We start from the raw sequence: 16406 nt of genomic DNA, 5'->3' as shown, positions 1-16406 counted from the left end.
TTTTCGCCCCAGACATCCTATTAACTCCCTATCACAATGAAATATGCATTTCTTACCTTTACAAGGTGTAAATCCCACAGTAATTCAAGTTGGCTATTTTCGAAGCCATTGCAAACGGCCACCATTTCATATTTTACCTTCTCAACACTGAAGAGTTCCGATATACTACTTCATGACAATTTGTACTATGATTGAAAATACAGAAGTTACTGGTTGACAATTACTTTGTACAAAGCATTTAAGCATAAAAATTAAAAGCAATAAAAAGAAAACTGTGTAATATTTAATCAATCTATTAGAAGGCGTCCTAAACTATCGGAACTCTTCAGTGTTGAGAAGGTAAAATATGAAATGGTGGCCGTTTGCAATGGCTTCGAAAATAGCCAACTTGAATTACTGTGGGATTTACACCTTGTAAAGGTAAGAAATGCATGTTTCATTGTGATAGGGAGTTAATAGGATGTCTGAGGCGAAAAGTTGAAGCGGGCAAGAAATTCAATTTAACCCATTTTAATCGCAACAAGCGGCCGAAGTTCAGGCAAGATTTCCCGAATCACTTTATGTGACACTGGTCTGAGATTCGGAAGAGGCGTCAGTCCAAATATCCAGCCTCGACGAATCTCGCTGAGATTACAATCTGCATTGCAACCAGAAAAGGAGTAGTCTGCCCTGCTATGAAGTTTGCGAACAAAACCTTTGCACCCATGACATCTGAAATAATTACCAGGAAAAAAGCACATCAAAATATACGTTTTTACTTGTAAATTAAGGCTTACTTACTAATATAAAATTCAGTACAGGCTTGTGCGAATTACCCATCACATAGTCTATTGAATACTACACTATATAGACTATGCAAATACATCGCTATAGACAGATAGATTCGGATAGCCTACATTATTATAGTTGGAAAAACATATATTTTACGTACCTTATTGCAAATTTTGGATGCTGTCAGCGAGAGGCAAAAAATTGGGAATGTCCGATTGTTTGGTGGTGCATGGTGACACTATTATCGTTGTCATTCACGTTTGTATAAAGGATATGTCAATTTGAAATCCGTCTTCCTGATTAATTACTATCAAAACATGCTTCGCACTGTCCAATAAGCACCCCGACACAGGCAGACCAGGTAAATTACATCACCCCGATACCATGCGACACAGGTAAACAGCAATGGCTGACTAATTTTCCCGATTTCTGATTGGCCAGTTCAGAAATGATGTGGGATTTCAAATTCCGGTTGGAAATGGGGGTTTGTTGTCGTAAAATGGGAGATATTTTTAGAAAATCGGGACTTCGGGGTATTTTTGCAATCCCGATCGGGATATCGGGATTTGCCTTTTCAACTGCTTCAAATCGGGAGAATCCCGCACAAATCGGGAAAGTTGGCATGTATGAGAACGGGGTAGATTTACTGTGGGGTGAAAGGATAAACCAGTATGGAAAATCTACAGAGGCGCATAAGGGGAAAATCTATATACAGACATGGATGGGATAAGCTCTGATAATAGGAAGTAGATAGGTTAACCAAAGTTTGGGAATCTTGCGTTAACACAAGGGGTGAACTAAAGTTTGGGAATCTTTACATGTATGTGAACACAAGGGGTGAACTTGCAGTTTAACAGATTTTGTAACATGCATTAATTTGACATCTCACTTAATTGATATATATTTATATTCCATATTCAAACACATGCTATAATTCATGCAAGCCAGTGAGCAATTATTGCCAATACCATAATAAAAAGTAACAATTTCATATCCCCAAAAACCCTTTTAGTTCAAGATATAAGGAAAGTGGGAGTTTTGGTTTTGTTTTGTTTTTTAATGTATAATATCAGTTTAGCAGATATTTTAAAGTTTCATGAACATTGCAGCTCCTCCAAACAGACAGACCAAGGTAGATAACTCTGTTCGTAGATCACTAGAACATGTACATGTAAGTACACATGTACTGAATTGAATTTCTGATCTTTGTTTTGATTTCAATAGTGAAATGTTGTAGGTGAAGTGATAGATAATGATGAGCAATAATATTATAGGATATAATGAATTGACTTCATGCAATTTTTTTCACAGAGTGTGCAGAAACACAAAAACTGGGTGGAACTTACACCTTTGCCGTACATTCCAGGATTCAAAATCGAGCGTTATCTGGGCAACTACAACTTCTTCTTCATTCGGGAATCCACTTCATTAAGAGAGGTAAGACCTTTCATTTCATATCATGATTTTTTTACTTTGTGACCTCATCATATCTCATGACCCTTCAGGGCTAGCTTGGGGCCTCACTATGGGGTCAAAAAATGGGAATAAAGATCGAAAAGAAATCTTTTCAAAAGCAGAATGACAGGGCCAAGGTGACACAGGTGAGTGATTTGGCCCATGGGCCTCTTTTAAATTGTTGACTGTGCCCATATTAAAATTCTTCATATCAATGGCATTTCCCCCAAAAATAAAAAACTGTTCAAATTCTGATGTCGTTCTGCTATAAATGAATTCCCGAGAACAGCTTCATAGCTAGTACTTGTATGAAATCTCTACTTTATATTTATACTTAAAATTAGGGACAACCAGGCATTCTTTTGATATTGAAAATATGCATGGACCATGTTTAATATGCAGAAAATGTACACAGTTCTTTTAAGTTAGAATTTTTATTTTGTCATTGGAAATATTTGAGCATTATGCAAATAACAATCATATTTTGTATTTTATATAGACATTGAATCAGTTGCTGTGTTATATTCCTGACATGCTAAACTGATAGTTTCCATTTTGACCTTTCTATGTGCAGGTTGGGGGACAGGGGGGCTTCATGCAGACATTTGTTGCTGAGGTCATGGCCAATGTGCGAGCCAATGTGGCCTCTCTTGGAGGCAATGGAATGGTGTCGTATCAAATGAACCAGTGTGTTCTTATGTGTAACCCCCACAAAAACCAGGTATGCAAACAGTCTGTCTCTATAAAAATGTGTGTGTTGACCCATTTTCAATGAAAACTATGTGGCAATATTTATGCCCTTGGAATCAAGATTCGGGGGCATAGTTTTTGGCCTATCCGTCTGTGGCCAAAAACTTTAACCTTGGTCATATCTTTTGCACTATAAGAGGTAAAGCTTTCATATTCGGTATTTGCATTCCTTGTGGCAAGACCTTTTTCTTGACAACAAAATTTCCTTAACATTGACCTTTGACCTACTTTTATGAAATTCAATATAAGCCACATCTTTCAAATCGTAAGAGGTTCTGCTTTTATCTTTAGCCTGTGCATTACTTGTGAGATGACCTTTCCAACGATACCAGATTTGGTGACCGTGACCTGTTTTTTGGAATAAAAAAACTACAATGTCTTACAGTCCCTCTTTGTTGTAATCCGGGGGCAAAGTGATTCAGATTGGTGTCAGCCATCAGCAAATGGCCGATAAATATTGAAAATGGCCGACTAAAATTTTCCAGAAAGGCCAATTTGGCCTATGAAATTTTTGTTTTTCGGTCAGTATTGCTGATCGTTTTTTAATGTTTATCAGGGAAAATAACCGCTATCTGTCTTGGTTTGTCATAATACAATTACTCAATTGATCGTTTGTAAAGAAGATTTTGATTGGTTTTTGAAAAACTTCCGTCCAATAAAAATTAAGATAAATTGCTGGCTCTGTTGATCTCGCTTGTGTGTGCCCCAATCAGCGGGGAACCAGTTTTGAAAAAAATGTCTTCAAAGAAGAGAGTACGGTTTGATGATCATGATTGGCAACAAACCTTATTAAACATCAGATTTTCCGGTTGTGGTAGCTCATGCATGCAGTGCTTCATAACTTAAAGGTTGTTACTTTGAGCTCCACTCGTGCCATAGCCGGATCAAACCTAAGTAGTAAACATGGTTAGTGATTGCTCCTTCACCAAACGCTCGTCATTTACTAGATTTAAAAGTGAGAATTACGGGTCTTTCAGATGCGACCTTAAAAATGGAGGTACTGTGTTGCGGCAAGCGTTGGCACGTTAAAGAATCTTCATTGCCATGGCCCTGAGCGCTCGGCATAGGTCTAAATTTGTGATACATCACCTACAACTGGTGACGTCTCAAATATTGACGGGATTAAAAACAATCAAACAATAACAACACCCTGCAACACAGGAACGACCAAGAAATCTGAAACAGTTAACTGCAGTCATGATACATTTAATTAAACTGAAGAATTGAAAAATAAAAAGTCAGTTTAACTTTCAAAGTTTTGAGTTTATTTTGCAGCATTGCTTCATATATATTTAGGGCCTAAAGTTTTCATGGAGTTAAGTCAAAAGGGCCTATAATTTTTGTATCATTTAGGCCCTCTGTCCTATCAAATTGCATTCCAATCTGTATCACTGGGGGCATCAGGGTTTCACAAACACATCTTGTTTTATTTATGCATTTAGCTGCAAAGATTAGCTCTTCCTGTAAGTGAATAAAAGTGGATTTACAGAACGTATAGAATATTCTGAATATATGTACACTGTACATGAAATTGTCGGCTAAATGAAATGTATGTGTAACCATGATGCCTTTGTAATCATTCCACATATCATTGACTGTGTACATTTTCATCTTTCAGAGCCAGTGTTTGATCAATGTGAGCGGGGATGCAGTGGTGGTTTCCTCAGAGGAATCGTTCCCGATCGTCGTTGAAACTCTGCGTAAAAACAGCGACTCGCCCAGTACATGACAGTGAACAAAATAAACATCAGACTTTTTTATCGAGGCATTCCTAATTTGGTCCAGTATTATCTTTCACTGCTGTCCTGAACAATGGACTGCAAGATTCTACATTAGATATTGATATTTACACAAGAATTGCTTAATGAACAAAGAACCGATATTATAAAATGAACCAAGCAGCGTAAAGCGTGATAGGGCACTACTGAAGTATTAATACATGTATTTTCAATACCTTTACTTTTTCATGCTGAAAGTGTCAGATCAGAGACATAAATTTCTGGTTTACTACTGTATAAGTTTCAAATCTACTACTGAATTGCGACATTTAATAATAGGTATAAGCTTCAAGTCTACTACTGAATTGCGACATTTAATAATAGGTATAAGTTTCAAATCTACTACTGAATTGCGACATTTAATAATAGGTATAAGTTTCAAGTCTACTATTTACTGGTGACTTTTAGTAATAGGTATCGGAATCAGATCTACCACTGACTGGTGACATTTAGTAATATGATTATCTATGTTTGGTGCGTTTTTCTTTCTTTCTGGATACAGCAAGTACAAAGAAAATCCATTTAAGACTTCATTCACAATTGTCAAATTCACAACTGTTAGAAATTTGTACAAAGAAAATTCTGTATGATCCTTCTTTTACAAGCCATTTTTTCCATGTTCATTCCGCATTCTGAAGAGATGCTATGCTTTATTTAGTGTCAATTTATGTCTCTGGTCCTGTTACATGAATTTTATCATGAACATGTGATGGCACATAATAATAAAGAAACTGAAAATTATGTTGCTTGATTTGTGTTCTGTTTGGTTTTTTTAAAAACTTTGGACTTCCCGATTTTGATTCTACAAATATCATTTGTCAGTGTTGAAATTCAGTCATGACTAAATTAACCTCTGTACTAACAATACACGTATTTACATGCAATATTTATATTCAGTCAGTAAGATATTACTCAATGTTTGAACATCATCAAATTTGTTGTCTTTATTGAAACAGCAAAAATTAAGTCTTTAATGATTTCATTGAAATTATTGGACATTGCAATATTAAATATTGCGATACAAATCCAATCTGATTAAAATTTAGATCTCTCGAATAGCTCATTTTAGAGCTCTCGAATAGCTCATTTTAGAGCTCTGTATTTTGATCATATTGATATATATCAAACATGTATCAAGGCAGCAGTATATCAGAATGCATATTGATATGAATGAAAGCTGCATCTTCTGTCCTATTCTTTAGAGATGTGTGGCCTTAGGAAACATGGCTATATGCATCGACCACAATCAAAATTGTTAACTATTGCACCTTGGTCTTGCAAAGTGTTTGAAAATTGTCTCTCACATGGAAAATCTTAAATGCCTCTAATCTCATAATATTAGGCTACAGGAAACAGTTAAAGGAAAATTTTAATTTATGAAATTTTGAGAGAAATGAAAAATGCTAAAATTCGAGGCTGGCTTATGACTCTTGTCTCGCTTAATATTGTTGTTTTCTTGCGAAACTTGATAAAACTTATTGGATGAAATTTTTTTTAAGAGAATAGAGTTGCATTCTCGACAGATTTCTGGTAAACAATTCAAATGACCACAGCAGGTGCTTAGAGAAGTATATAGATGTTGTTAAAATAGTAATGCAAGCATTTTACCAAGAAATGACAATGTCAAACTTCTACAAGTCCAGCATTACAAGTTGACACCTAAACAAGAATGTTGGACTTCCCTTCCTGTAACCTTGACTAGTTCTGGATTGTGACCTTGTCTTTGGTCACTAACAACCTTTGTAGGAAATGTGAGCTTCCAGCAACACAAATTTAATACATATTTATACATGTACACCTTGACAGAAAACTTAACTGCTTTACACGGTAAGCATAAATTGTAACTACAAGGTACATGTATATATTTGTAATGAAAATGAGCAAACTAAGGAACAAATTTTGATTTGTTAATAATTTAATTTCTTAGGATTTACTAACATACAAAATCTTTTCACACCCCTAATACATCCATACATCTCTAGTTAAATGTGTATAGTAATATATAAATATCAAAATATACATCTAAGCACAGGGTAAACATTGGTAAAAGATAAATCATTATGCAAAGTTTATTTGTCAAGACATTTATAAGGAGAGCTACAAAATGACACCCTAAGGCAGGGCCACTCTCACATGTATATCAACACAGAAATTCTGCATAACTTTTGGGATTTTTTCAGGAAGACAAAAGTGAATTTCTGCAAAGAAATTTTTTTTTAGTTATAAATATATAGAAGAACTTAATTGAGATTCATACCTGAAATGGGGAGAGCATTAAAGCAGTGCATGATTTGCATTATTAAAAATGGATGTGAAGATAACAAAAAAATTAGAAAATTGTGTTAAAAAAACAACAAAGCTGAATGGTAGCTGCTGAATTAATCCACCGAGGTAATCGTATGAGTGAATATTTGTTAACAGATTTTCAATATTTGGCTTTGTAACAATTCTGCCTCAATGAAAGCACTGTACCAATTCTTGAAACAAATTTCAAGGAAGTTCAACAAAAAGAAGTATGCACACAGGCTCCCTGACCATGACTAGAAACGATTTATAGGAATCCCCAGAATATGGATGACTCGATAGAAGTCGGGCCAAGATTGAATTTTGATGTCAATAAGATATTGGTGATTTTAACAAGCCAAGAGTCTACAAAATTTTATTCTTCTCAGTTTATGGTCATGGAGCCTGGGTTGCATGGTGTAAGACTTGGTTTGAATCCTCGGCAATGTGGAGGTTTATTTCTGTGGGATGGGAAGGGAAGTTGAAAGAATGATTCTAAAAAATGATTTTACATTAATAATGAGTTCAATTTTTTTTTAATTTTAATACGAGCTCTCACAATCTGGAGAATTTTGGGGTTGGGGGCCACATTTCATGAATTTGCAACTGTTCGTAAAAGAAAATTGCATCAAGTACTACCACCTGTTAATATTGAAACCGTTGAAACTTACAAGCATTGCAAATACACCTAGAAATGTACAGTATTTTGTACTTATGAAACAAATGGTCTTCATGAGAAATTTGATGCACTCTTGTTTTTCTTCACCTTGTACAATTTGCAAGAAGAATACACTTTAAAGGTTTGAGTTTTTCAGGTGTGATAAAAGTGACATTTTTCATGTACCTGTGACCACAAATTCTGCAAATAATTCAGATCATAATACAAGAATTTGTAAACCAACAGTTATCAGTATCTTATCCCATGATTAAATAATATCCATGTATAAAAAAAAAAATATGGTTAAAAATATTCAGCACAATTAAGACTTTTCCATTGTAACATTGGGGAAGTAGTGTAGAAATAACATACAATGATTAATGTAATGGTACAGATGTTTTATATATATAAACCTTCTAAATTAATAAGATAGAAAATTATCTATATGATGTCTTTACAAACATTTCAAGTGAAATTGAAATTTTCTAGTCATATCTTGATGTGTTGCTAATAATAGTAGTGTAAGTACACATAATATAAATCATGATTATAAACAAACACTGGCCAAGTATTTCCCAGTGTGTCCTGTTAAAAAGGAAGATAAAACTAAGTGTGATCTAAAAAAAAGATCAAGTCTGAATGAGCGATTCCTCTTTATGCAGTGCAGAATTCGCCTGCATTCTAATTCTAGCTGCACTTATTCTACAAAATCAAAATAACTATAGGAAAGTTATGTTTGGATATATTGGGACACTGTATCTTTATAACACACAACACTGACAAAATTACAATACATTTGTCTCTTGTCTCTTACACCAGGAAACTTACAATCACTTTTTCCCCCATGGTTAAATTCAATTGTACCGTAAATGCTTTATATGTAACAATCATTCAGACCACTGTCACTGACATATAATTTTATATGTAACAAGTCATTCTGATCAAACCACGGTCACTGACGTAAAATTTTATGAGTATGTCTCAGGTCACACAATTTCTAGGGATTTCTGTTTCTGAGGTCGCTAGTTATTTGCTTTATCCCGGAAGTCCCTGACATTAAACCATTCAATTCATAGATGAGTATTGTCATCATGTAAGCAAACATTCTCAACTCAAATCCTCTCTTTCTCTTAAACATCATTTTCAAGATAGTGCTCTGAAGTCAAATGAATTAGAAATTCCTAAAGACGAATATCTCACTCAAAACACCTACATAACACTGATATTGCACTTGAAGATGTACCCCAAACATGAAATTGACATTCTGTTTTCTGACAGTCTCGCTTGAATTTCTCTCATTTATCTACAATTTAAAAATCATCCCTGTGCTGGCCCCACTGGGATATCCCCTCGGTCTATTCTTGGACACTGGTCGAAAGGTACACATCTTCCATTCAGTAAAACTTTATCCGCAGGGCATTGACAGCTGGCAATGCAAGGCTTGAAGCAGTTTGTTTTCAAATCGCCAAGGGGCGTGTCGTAGTTCTCACAGGTCCTAGGACAAACTGGGCCGCACTCATCAAACACAAAGCCTAAACTCTCATCACATCCAAAATCTGTAAAAGCAGCATAGCCACTTCATATAATCATTAATATGTAAATACACTTACAACTTCTCTATCCCCCCTCTCCTCTATCAGAGTTCAAGGTAGCTCATTACACTAAATTTTTATTTAATGGTTCGTTAAAACACCTTATGAAGTATGATTTCACCATCGAAAGAGTGATACAAGCTTTCAATTATTCTATAGAAATTTTTTGTGATTTTTCCCAGAATGATGAAAAAGGTGTTTTGTTTGCAAATAATAGATTCTTGAGTCCAAATTTCGCCGTGATTTGGTGCATGATATGAACATCTAATAAAACATGCCTATAAGATTTAGATATAAACGTTATAACTTGTAGAAAAAAATATTTATGAAAATTGAAAACGTTACTTGGTAATATTTTTAAAATCTACTAATAAAATCTTCAAAAAAACATGTCAGTTAGAAAAGAGATATATCGAAAAAGAAATTGAAACGAAATGACCCCAAGTTTTAGATATAATCACTATATTCAAACTGTAGAAAAAAGTGCCGATCCCGATCAAAATTGAGAGAAATTACTAAAATGATCATATTAATGATAATTGTATGCACGCATAGCTCTTATCCTTCGACGAATTTGACTCCACTTTTTTGGCACACTGTTTTTCCCTATAATAACTTTACTAAAACTTCATTGTTATTTCGGATTTCAAACATTTCGGTTGGACATCACTGAAGAGACATTATTTGTTGAAATGTGCATCTGGTGCATCAAAATTGGTAAAGTATAAGTTTTACTGTTGATCAAGAAATTAGTTTCTTTTATAAAGTTGTTTAATTTGTAAACCCAAGGGAATGTAGTTTACTGATTACAGTGCTCTCTTTGGCTACTTTTTTATAATTCCGATTGGGCTTGGTTCAAATTAAAAAATTCATAATATTTCTGAATTTTTACCATTTCATTTCAATTTCTTTTAAAAATATATTTCTCTGATATATCTTTTTTCTAACTGACATGTTTTTTGAAGATTTTATCCATAGATTTAAAAAATATTAGCAAATGTTTTAAATTTTCATAAATATTTTTTTATTTTAAAAATTAGAATGTCTACTGTATATCCGAGTTGTTTAGGCATGTTTTCTTAGATATTTATATTATGCATCAAATCACAGCGAAATTTGGACTCTAAAGTATCTTATTTGCAAACAAAGTACCTTTTTTATCATTCTGGGATACATCACAAAATATTCATATAGCTTGTTTCACTTTTTTGATGGTGAAATCATACTTCATAAAAGGTGTTTTAACAAGCCATTAAATAAAAATTTTGTGTAATGAGCTGCCTTAAACTAAAAACTACACCAAATACAGAATTACTTTTACTACAAAAATATAGAACAAGTTTCATCCAATTTCCATCATGATCTACATGTATGTTCTTCACTGCTCCAAAAATTAACATCACCCCCACACTAATGAACAGATGACTTACCACAGAGCCCAGCTTCCCTCCATTCTAGCCTCACTCCCACTTTGGCACACTCTTTAGCATAGGAGGAGAGAATGTCACATAGACATGTGGAATTGTCTCCACATACACATAAGTCATAAACACAGGCTGCATAGAAAGGATCTGGAGCCACAGCTCGGTGACAGCGACTGAACTTTGGACCCTACAAGGAGTAAAGGTTTGACTACAAATTACAGAACTACATGTAAGACTGGAATAATTAAGATTTCAGTTTTGTAATGTTCATTCATCTATTGGAATTTCTCACACGTATCTAGAACTGTCAATAAGTACTATTTTATCTATATGTGTATCAAAGAGTATCATTTGGAATTGTGATAAATGTAGAGGAGGTCTCGAAACTAACACAAGCACAAAATGGTAAGTCATGTGACTAACCCCAAATAATGTGACTTACCCTTAGTATAGAACACTGGGTGGTGGCAAACTTCCTGGCACGGTACCCTGCCTCCACACAGGGGTCGCGATCTGTACCGTCTTCACAGACTGCATTCTCCTGTGATGATGTCTGAATAACAAAATTTTTACGGAAAGACTTAGTACTTTCTGAAGTGAACACCTTTCTTAGGCTGTACAATCCTCCAAACCTCAACACACTAACATGAGAAATATGGAAAAGATCTGTGAAAATGAACAATATTTTCTCGACTACACTCAACATTCACTTAGACTGACAATTTATATACGCTTTAAAAAACAGTATATATATTAATGCTTTTTTTTTAATTAAAGACATACACTGTACAGGTACATCAATGTATTACCATATATGTATCATATATTACTAAATCAATTTCATCACAATATCAAAACCAGATGTGTTTGTGAAACACCAACACCCGCATATGGCAGCAAAATAATTCTGGTACCATGAGAAAGGTTACGTCACATGGAATTCATATGTGAAATATGAAACCCTATCACCAACCATTCAAATTATGGTCATGGTTAAAGTTTTTCAAAAGTAGTTCAAACCCCGAATTCAAGGTTACAAGGTCAAAACTTCTAGTACCAAATGAAATGTCTTGTCACAAGGAATACACATGTGAAATATAAAGTCCTTTAACATCCATTCAAACATTATAGCCAAGGTTAAAGTTGTTTTTTAGACAAACAGACTGACCAAAAACTAAATCTCTTATTACAGGGGCATAAAAATTACCTACTTGTAGTATTTAATGTTATATTCTAGCAAGACAATTTCCCATTATGTCATCAGTATAATGAGAACTCGTTTCTATTCAAATAAATTATCTTGTTTGATTGCAGCACATACCTTCCAGCTGTTGCCAAAGATGCTGGGTGAGTTGGTAATTCTGCCACCTTTTGTTTTAAGGTCGTCCATTGGGAAACCATTGAAGTTTCCACACAGCCCGCAGAGCTTGTTACGATAGGTCCCGGGCACGCTTAGCTCAGCATAGCTGTTACCATTCCATACCAACTGTAGACAAAGCCAGAGAGAGTATGTCAAACAACATGCCATCCAATATCTAAGTCTAACATTGTGAATACTGGGTGGGGATATGATATATTGTCTAATAAATCCCTCTTTTTTTTGGCAGGCATTCACAAGTTCTCTTTATGCTGAGTCATGCTGAAAAGACTATTGAATGTTTAACTACTAATGTCAAACCAATCGTTCATTTGTGCAACATTTTATGAAATAAAAGCAATTTTTACCTTTACTCCAAGTTTGGTGTTGAATACAACAGAGTCCTGATTGTGATCCACAGAAAACTTCCTATTATAAAATGGCAGCTCCACTCGGCGACCATCAACCTAGAGGGATCAAAAGTTTTGCTAAAAAATCTCAGCAAAGCTGAAGGGGAAATAGTAACAAAATTGTGTTTGGGCTTGAGTCTGGTTGCAAAAATCCTATGTATTGCTATATATACTTGTGAGATAAATTTCTTTAATTTTTAAAATATGTGACACAAGATTTTAAACATTGTACATGAACCTTGGAAGGACAGCGTGCTACTTCACAGGGATGTATATACGCACTTGCCCACTTATCATAGTGACTAAAAAGTCTCTGTGGGACCCTAAAAATGTAATTCTGATTGCCCACTTGGCAACTCAAAATTCCAATTGTAATGTCCCCCCATTTTAATTTCGAGTACTATTAATCAAAGTAAATCAGACACTGTCGTAAACACTTTCAGCAATTTCAGGACTGTCTAACAGCACATACTAATTATGACCTTCACCTTCTGTATCCAGTATGGCACAAAGTTAGACAGTGCTTTATGCAAGGAATATCTATCATTTGGTTAGTGACTTTCTTCACTGTAAATACATTTTTGGACAAATGAATAACAAATTCTTAAGAATGGTCTTCTACAACATTCTTGAACTTTAACATGTATTCTAAATGCAATTTCATACACAAAACCATGTAAACAAATGTATAAGAAGCAGCCACAGTCCAGATTGTCGTTATGAAAATAATTTTGGAACACTTAGTTAGTTCAAAGCATAAATTGGTGGTATCCAGGGGATATACATGTATATTACAGAGCAAGTTAATTCACATATTTCTTTCATTGATGTAATATGTATGAAGTATTCAAATGTCTATTTGGATGTGGGCTAATTGTTTTCAAAGTTGGCACATATAATTTTAGACTTGATGGCCCACTTGGCCCCTAAAAATCTCAGTGATTTTTACTCTCGTTTAATTTGAAATATTTAGTTATACATATAAATTAATAACAGAGAGTAATTCAATGTTTCTTTCTTTTCAAAAACATACACAGAATGTACCAGTAGCGGGTATGTAGTCAAACACAGAAAATTGCATATTGCTCAACATGCAGGTGTAACATGTGACCCTGATAAATTTTAATCACTCTGGGATAGTAACTGACCTCTACAATATGATTCTGTAGGAGCTCGATGATGTTTCCTCCCAAAGTTATGGTAAAATTCTGGGCCCAGGACACATGGCCAGATGCCCCCCTGTTGTCATGGTGAACATCCACTCTGTGAATAAACAACTTCAAATTGTCAGTATCACATAAAACAGTTTCCTGCACACCTCCTACAAGGTTGACTTGAAATTATTAGATGTCCATAAAATAACTGCCTTCCTTTCACAACATCTTACTAAAAGAAGATTCATTAGGGCCATCTCTACCCCAGGTTAACAATAGCTGCTAGTGGAGTCTGCATACTCACGTGAAGTCATCATTGACACAATCTGTTGTCATGGTGTATTTACAGAAACCTTGGAAGTGGATAGTAGAGCCATCAAAAGTGTAGTAGTGGGGATCTCCAAAAACCAAACATGTTCCCGGCTCTGGGGAAATAACATATAGCATCAGCTTTTCTTTATCTTAAATAACACAAATTTTTACTCAGCACAATAGCTGTAGAGTAGTTGAGCATGTGCCTACATCATGTGTATTTCACCTTTTAATGCTGTGTGATAAATGTAGTTAGAAAACAGATAAGCCGGCAAATCATGGGATGTTTTTTTCACAAATATTCTTCATCTTCTAATTTTCATACACAAAATCATTTACTCTAAATGTAATAGTATCTTACTTGTGATACAGACAGGACAGCACGATCCTGGCGTTGCCGAGGCAACATCGCTGGGGTTACAGTCCAAGGGAGGACACTTCTGTGTCAGACATTCCACGTCACCGCCCAGACACCGACACTCTGTACAATCATCCACCCGCCATCTCTCACCGGCCTGTGGCAAACATCAACACAATTACATTAAATGTTAAGATTAATTAAATAACTATAGCTTTCAATGCTGTAAAAAAAAATTTTTTTAAAAAACAAAGCAAAACCTGCATTTTTTAATCTAGTAAAGATGTCAAAATAAATGAAATTAATCATTCACTCTGCCATCTTTCCAATCAAGTAGTCAATTATTCAATTAATACCACCACATTTTGAAAACGAAACAGCATCTTCACCATTCTATGTGAATAGTGACACTTGAGTCTCAATTTGATTATCTTCTAATAGCAGATAAATAATTTGTGGCGTTAGATAATCTCAATGTTGGTTAATGCTAGCTGTTGACAGAATAACAGATTTTATGGGTAAAAAGCATATTTTAACTAAGTTGACCGTATGAATGACGCGAGGCTTTCCAATGAATTAAACAACCATCCGACACAAAATTTCTGTGATAGTAGGATGAAAATTTGTGTCTGAAAGATCCAAGCAAGCTGCAATCGTCCATTTTGAATGCTTGAAATAAAGTATATTTGAACCAAATTGAACTGAATGAAAGAAAGCAATAATGAGCAAGCTCACATACCTCACACTGCTTGACAATGCCTCACATAATGAATGGTAATGTTATGCATTACTGCAAGAACAGGACAGATGGACTCAAAATTCTAAGTTCAATAGGGGCATAACTCCCAGAAAAATTACTGAATCAGAATTTTCTGGGAATATACACATCTGCACAGTGTGTCCTTATTAACTACAAAGTTTCACAAAATTCTGTTGAGCGGTGTCAGAGGAGTTGCGCTGACAAGAACAGGACAGACAGGATTGAAATTCTAAGTTTAAAAGGGCATAACTAGCAGAAAAATGATGGAATCAGAATTTCCTGAATGATTTCCAGAATTTCCTGAAATATGCACATCTACAGTGTGTCCTTGTTAAATACAAAGTTTCACAGAATTCTGTTGAACAGTTTTATAGGAGTTGCACTGACAAAAAAAGGGACTGACGTTGCATGGAGTATAATTACACATAGTGAATCAAACATTGAACAGAAAGGTCTGTATAGCGATTCAACTGTCCTGCACCATTTCCCCACTGCTTACTACCTACATGTACTTTACTTTTTTATGGAGGTGATAAATCTATCTAAATAAATATTGTTTGTATGGTACACGATAGACAATCTTTGCAATTAAATATAAAATTGCTATTTTTATCACAATTCACCTTTGAATTAGAACGCTTTACCCGATATAGTATTGCGTTGTGTGACGACACAATTGAATGAGACGATTGAACAATTTGAATGACATGTTTGATGTAATACAACAAGAGTTTTCATTGGCCGATTACAGCCCGCCCACTTTCTCGAGCGAATTCAGTGTAGCTGGAGAACTGTACATAGCTCTCTGAAAAAATCCACCTCTTATAAATACCTTCAATTTACGGGTCACAAAAAGCTGCGGACGGTTGAGGCCTGAAATCGGTGTATTCTTGTGTTGCTGTCTCATAAACTCAATATAAAAAAATCTTAACATATTTTCCTACTATATACTTGCATCCAAACATACCTTCAAATATTCATTAAAGCCACACACCACCCGAAAACTCGCAGCTTCAAATGATTTCGTTTGTTGATGTAGCCATGTTAGGTAGCCGGTCAATTCGAACTCGTGCTATTGGTATCTATTCATAAAATTGGTTGTAAGTTATGTATTCGCTCTTCATTTATTATCAACACGAATAATTAATAGAAATTAAAACATTTTTGTACCAGTTTTTGTAATTAGGTAAAATAAGCTCTAGATGAACGAAAATGCTACATAAGCCCATTAGATGGAGATCGGCCGGCACGGCCGCTCATGACTAATGAAAGCCGCACTGCTGTGAGTTCAGCTTTTTGAATAATTATCATTTAATAGGACTGGGGTGGTATATTATTTAAACA

The 16406-nt window shown here is 34.8% G+C and overlaps 2 protein-coding genes and 1 long non-coding RNA gene across 7 annotated transcripts in view; 2 read left to right on the top strand and 1 right to left on the bottom strand.

Moving 5' to 3' along the window:
* LOC125673640 (C2 domain-containing protein 5-like) overlaps positions 1-5505 on the top strand; it is a 59889-nt gene extending 54384 nt beyond the window's left edge. For all 5 annotated transcript variants that reach the window (XM_048910290.2, XM_048910287.2, XM_048910283.2 and 2 more), the window contains 4 exons: positions 1881-1942; positions 2083-2208; positions 2801-2947; positions 4595-5505. In XM_048910290.2, coding sequence (XP_048766247.1) covers positions 1881-1942; positions 2083-2208; positions 2801-2947; positions 4595-4705 — 446 coding nt within the window. In that variant the 3' untranslated portion in view covers positions 4706-5505. The remainder of the gene's footprint in view (positions 1-1880; positions 1943-2082; positions 2209-2800; positions 2948-4594) is intronic.
* A 1146-nt stretch (positions 5506-6651) lies between these two features.
* The window catches only part of LOC125676486 (uncharacterized), a 148853-nt gene continuing 139098 nt past the window's right edge, over positions 6652-16406 (bottom strand). Inside the window, exons 52-59 of the mRNA XM_056157773.1 lie at positions 14306-14459; positions 13937-14057; positions 13627-13741; positions 12437-12535; positions 12033-12197; positions 11154-11264; positions 10718-10898; positions 6652-9251 (exon numbers count right to left, since the gene is read on the bottom strand). Coding sequence (XP_056013748.1) covers positions 9013-9251; positions 10718-10898; positions 11154-11264; positions 12033-12197; positions 12437-12535; positions 13627-13741; positions 13937-14057; positions 14306-14459 — 1185 coding nt within the window. The 3' untranslated portion in view covers positions 6652-9012. The remainder of the gene's footprint in view (positions 9252-10717; positions 10899-11153; positions 11265-12032; positions 12198-12436; positions 12536-13626; positions 13742-13936; positions 14058-14305; positions 14460-16406) is intronic.
* LOC130052564 (uncharacterized) lies at positions 12102-12441 on the top strand. Its single transcript, XR_008800905.1, has 2 exons — positions 12102-12218; positions 12319-12441. It is a non-coding gene; the product is annotated as an uncharacterized LOC130052564 (long non-coding RNA).

Source organism: Ostrea edulis, chromosome 3 (assembly GCF_947568905.1).
Source record: "Ostrea edulis chromosome 3, xbOstEdul1.1, whole genome shotgun sequence".
NCBI lineage: Eukaryota > Metazoa > Mollusca > Bivalvia > Ostreida > Ostreidae > Ostrea > Ostrea edulis.
The sequence above is the reverse complement of the archived record's forward strand: the minus strand, read 5'-3'. Positions and strand labels throughout refer to the sequence as shown.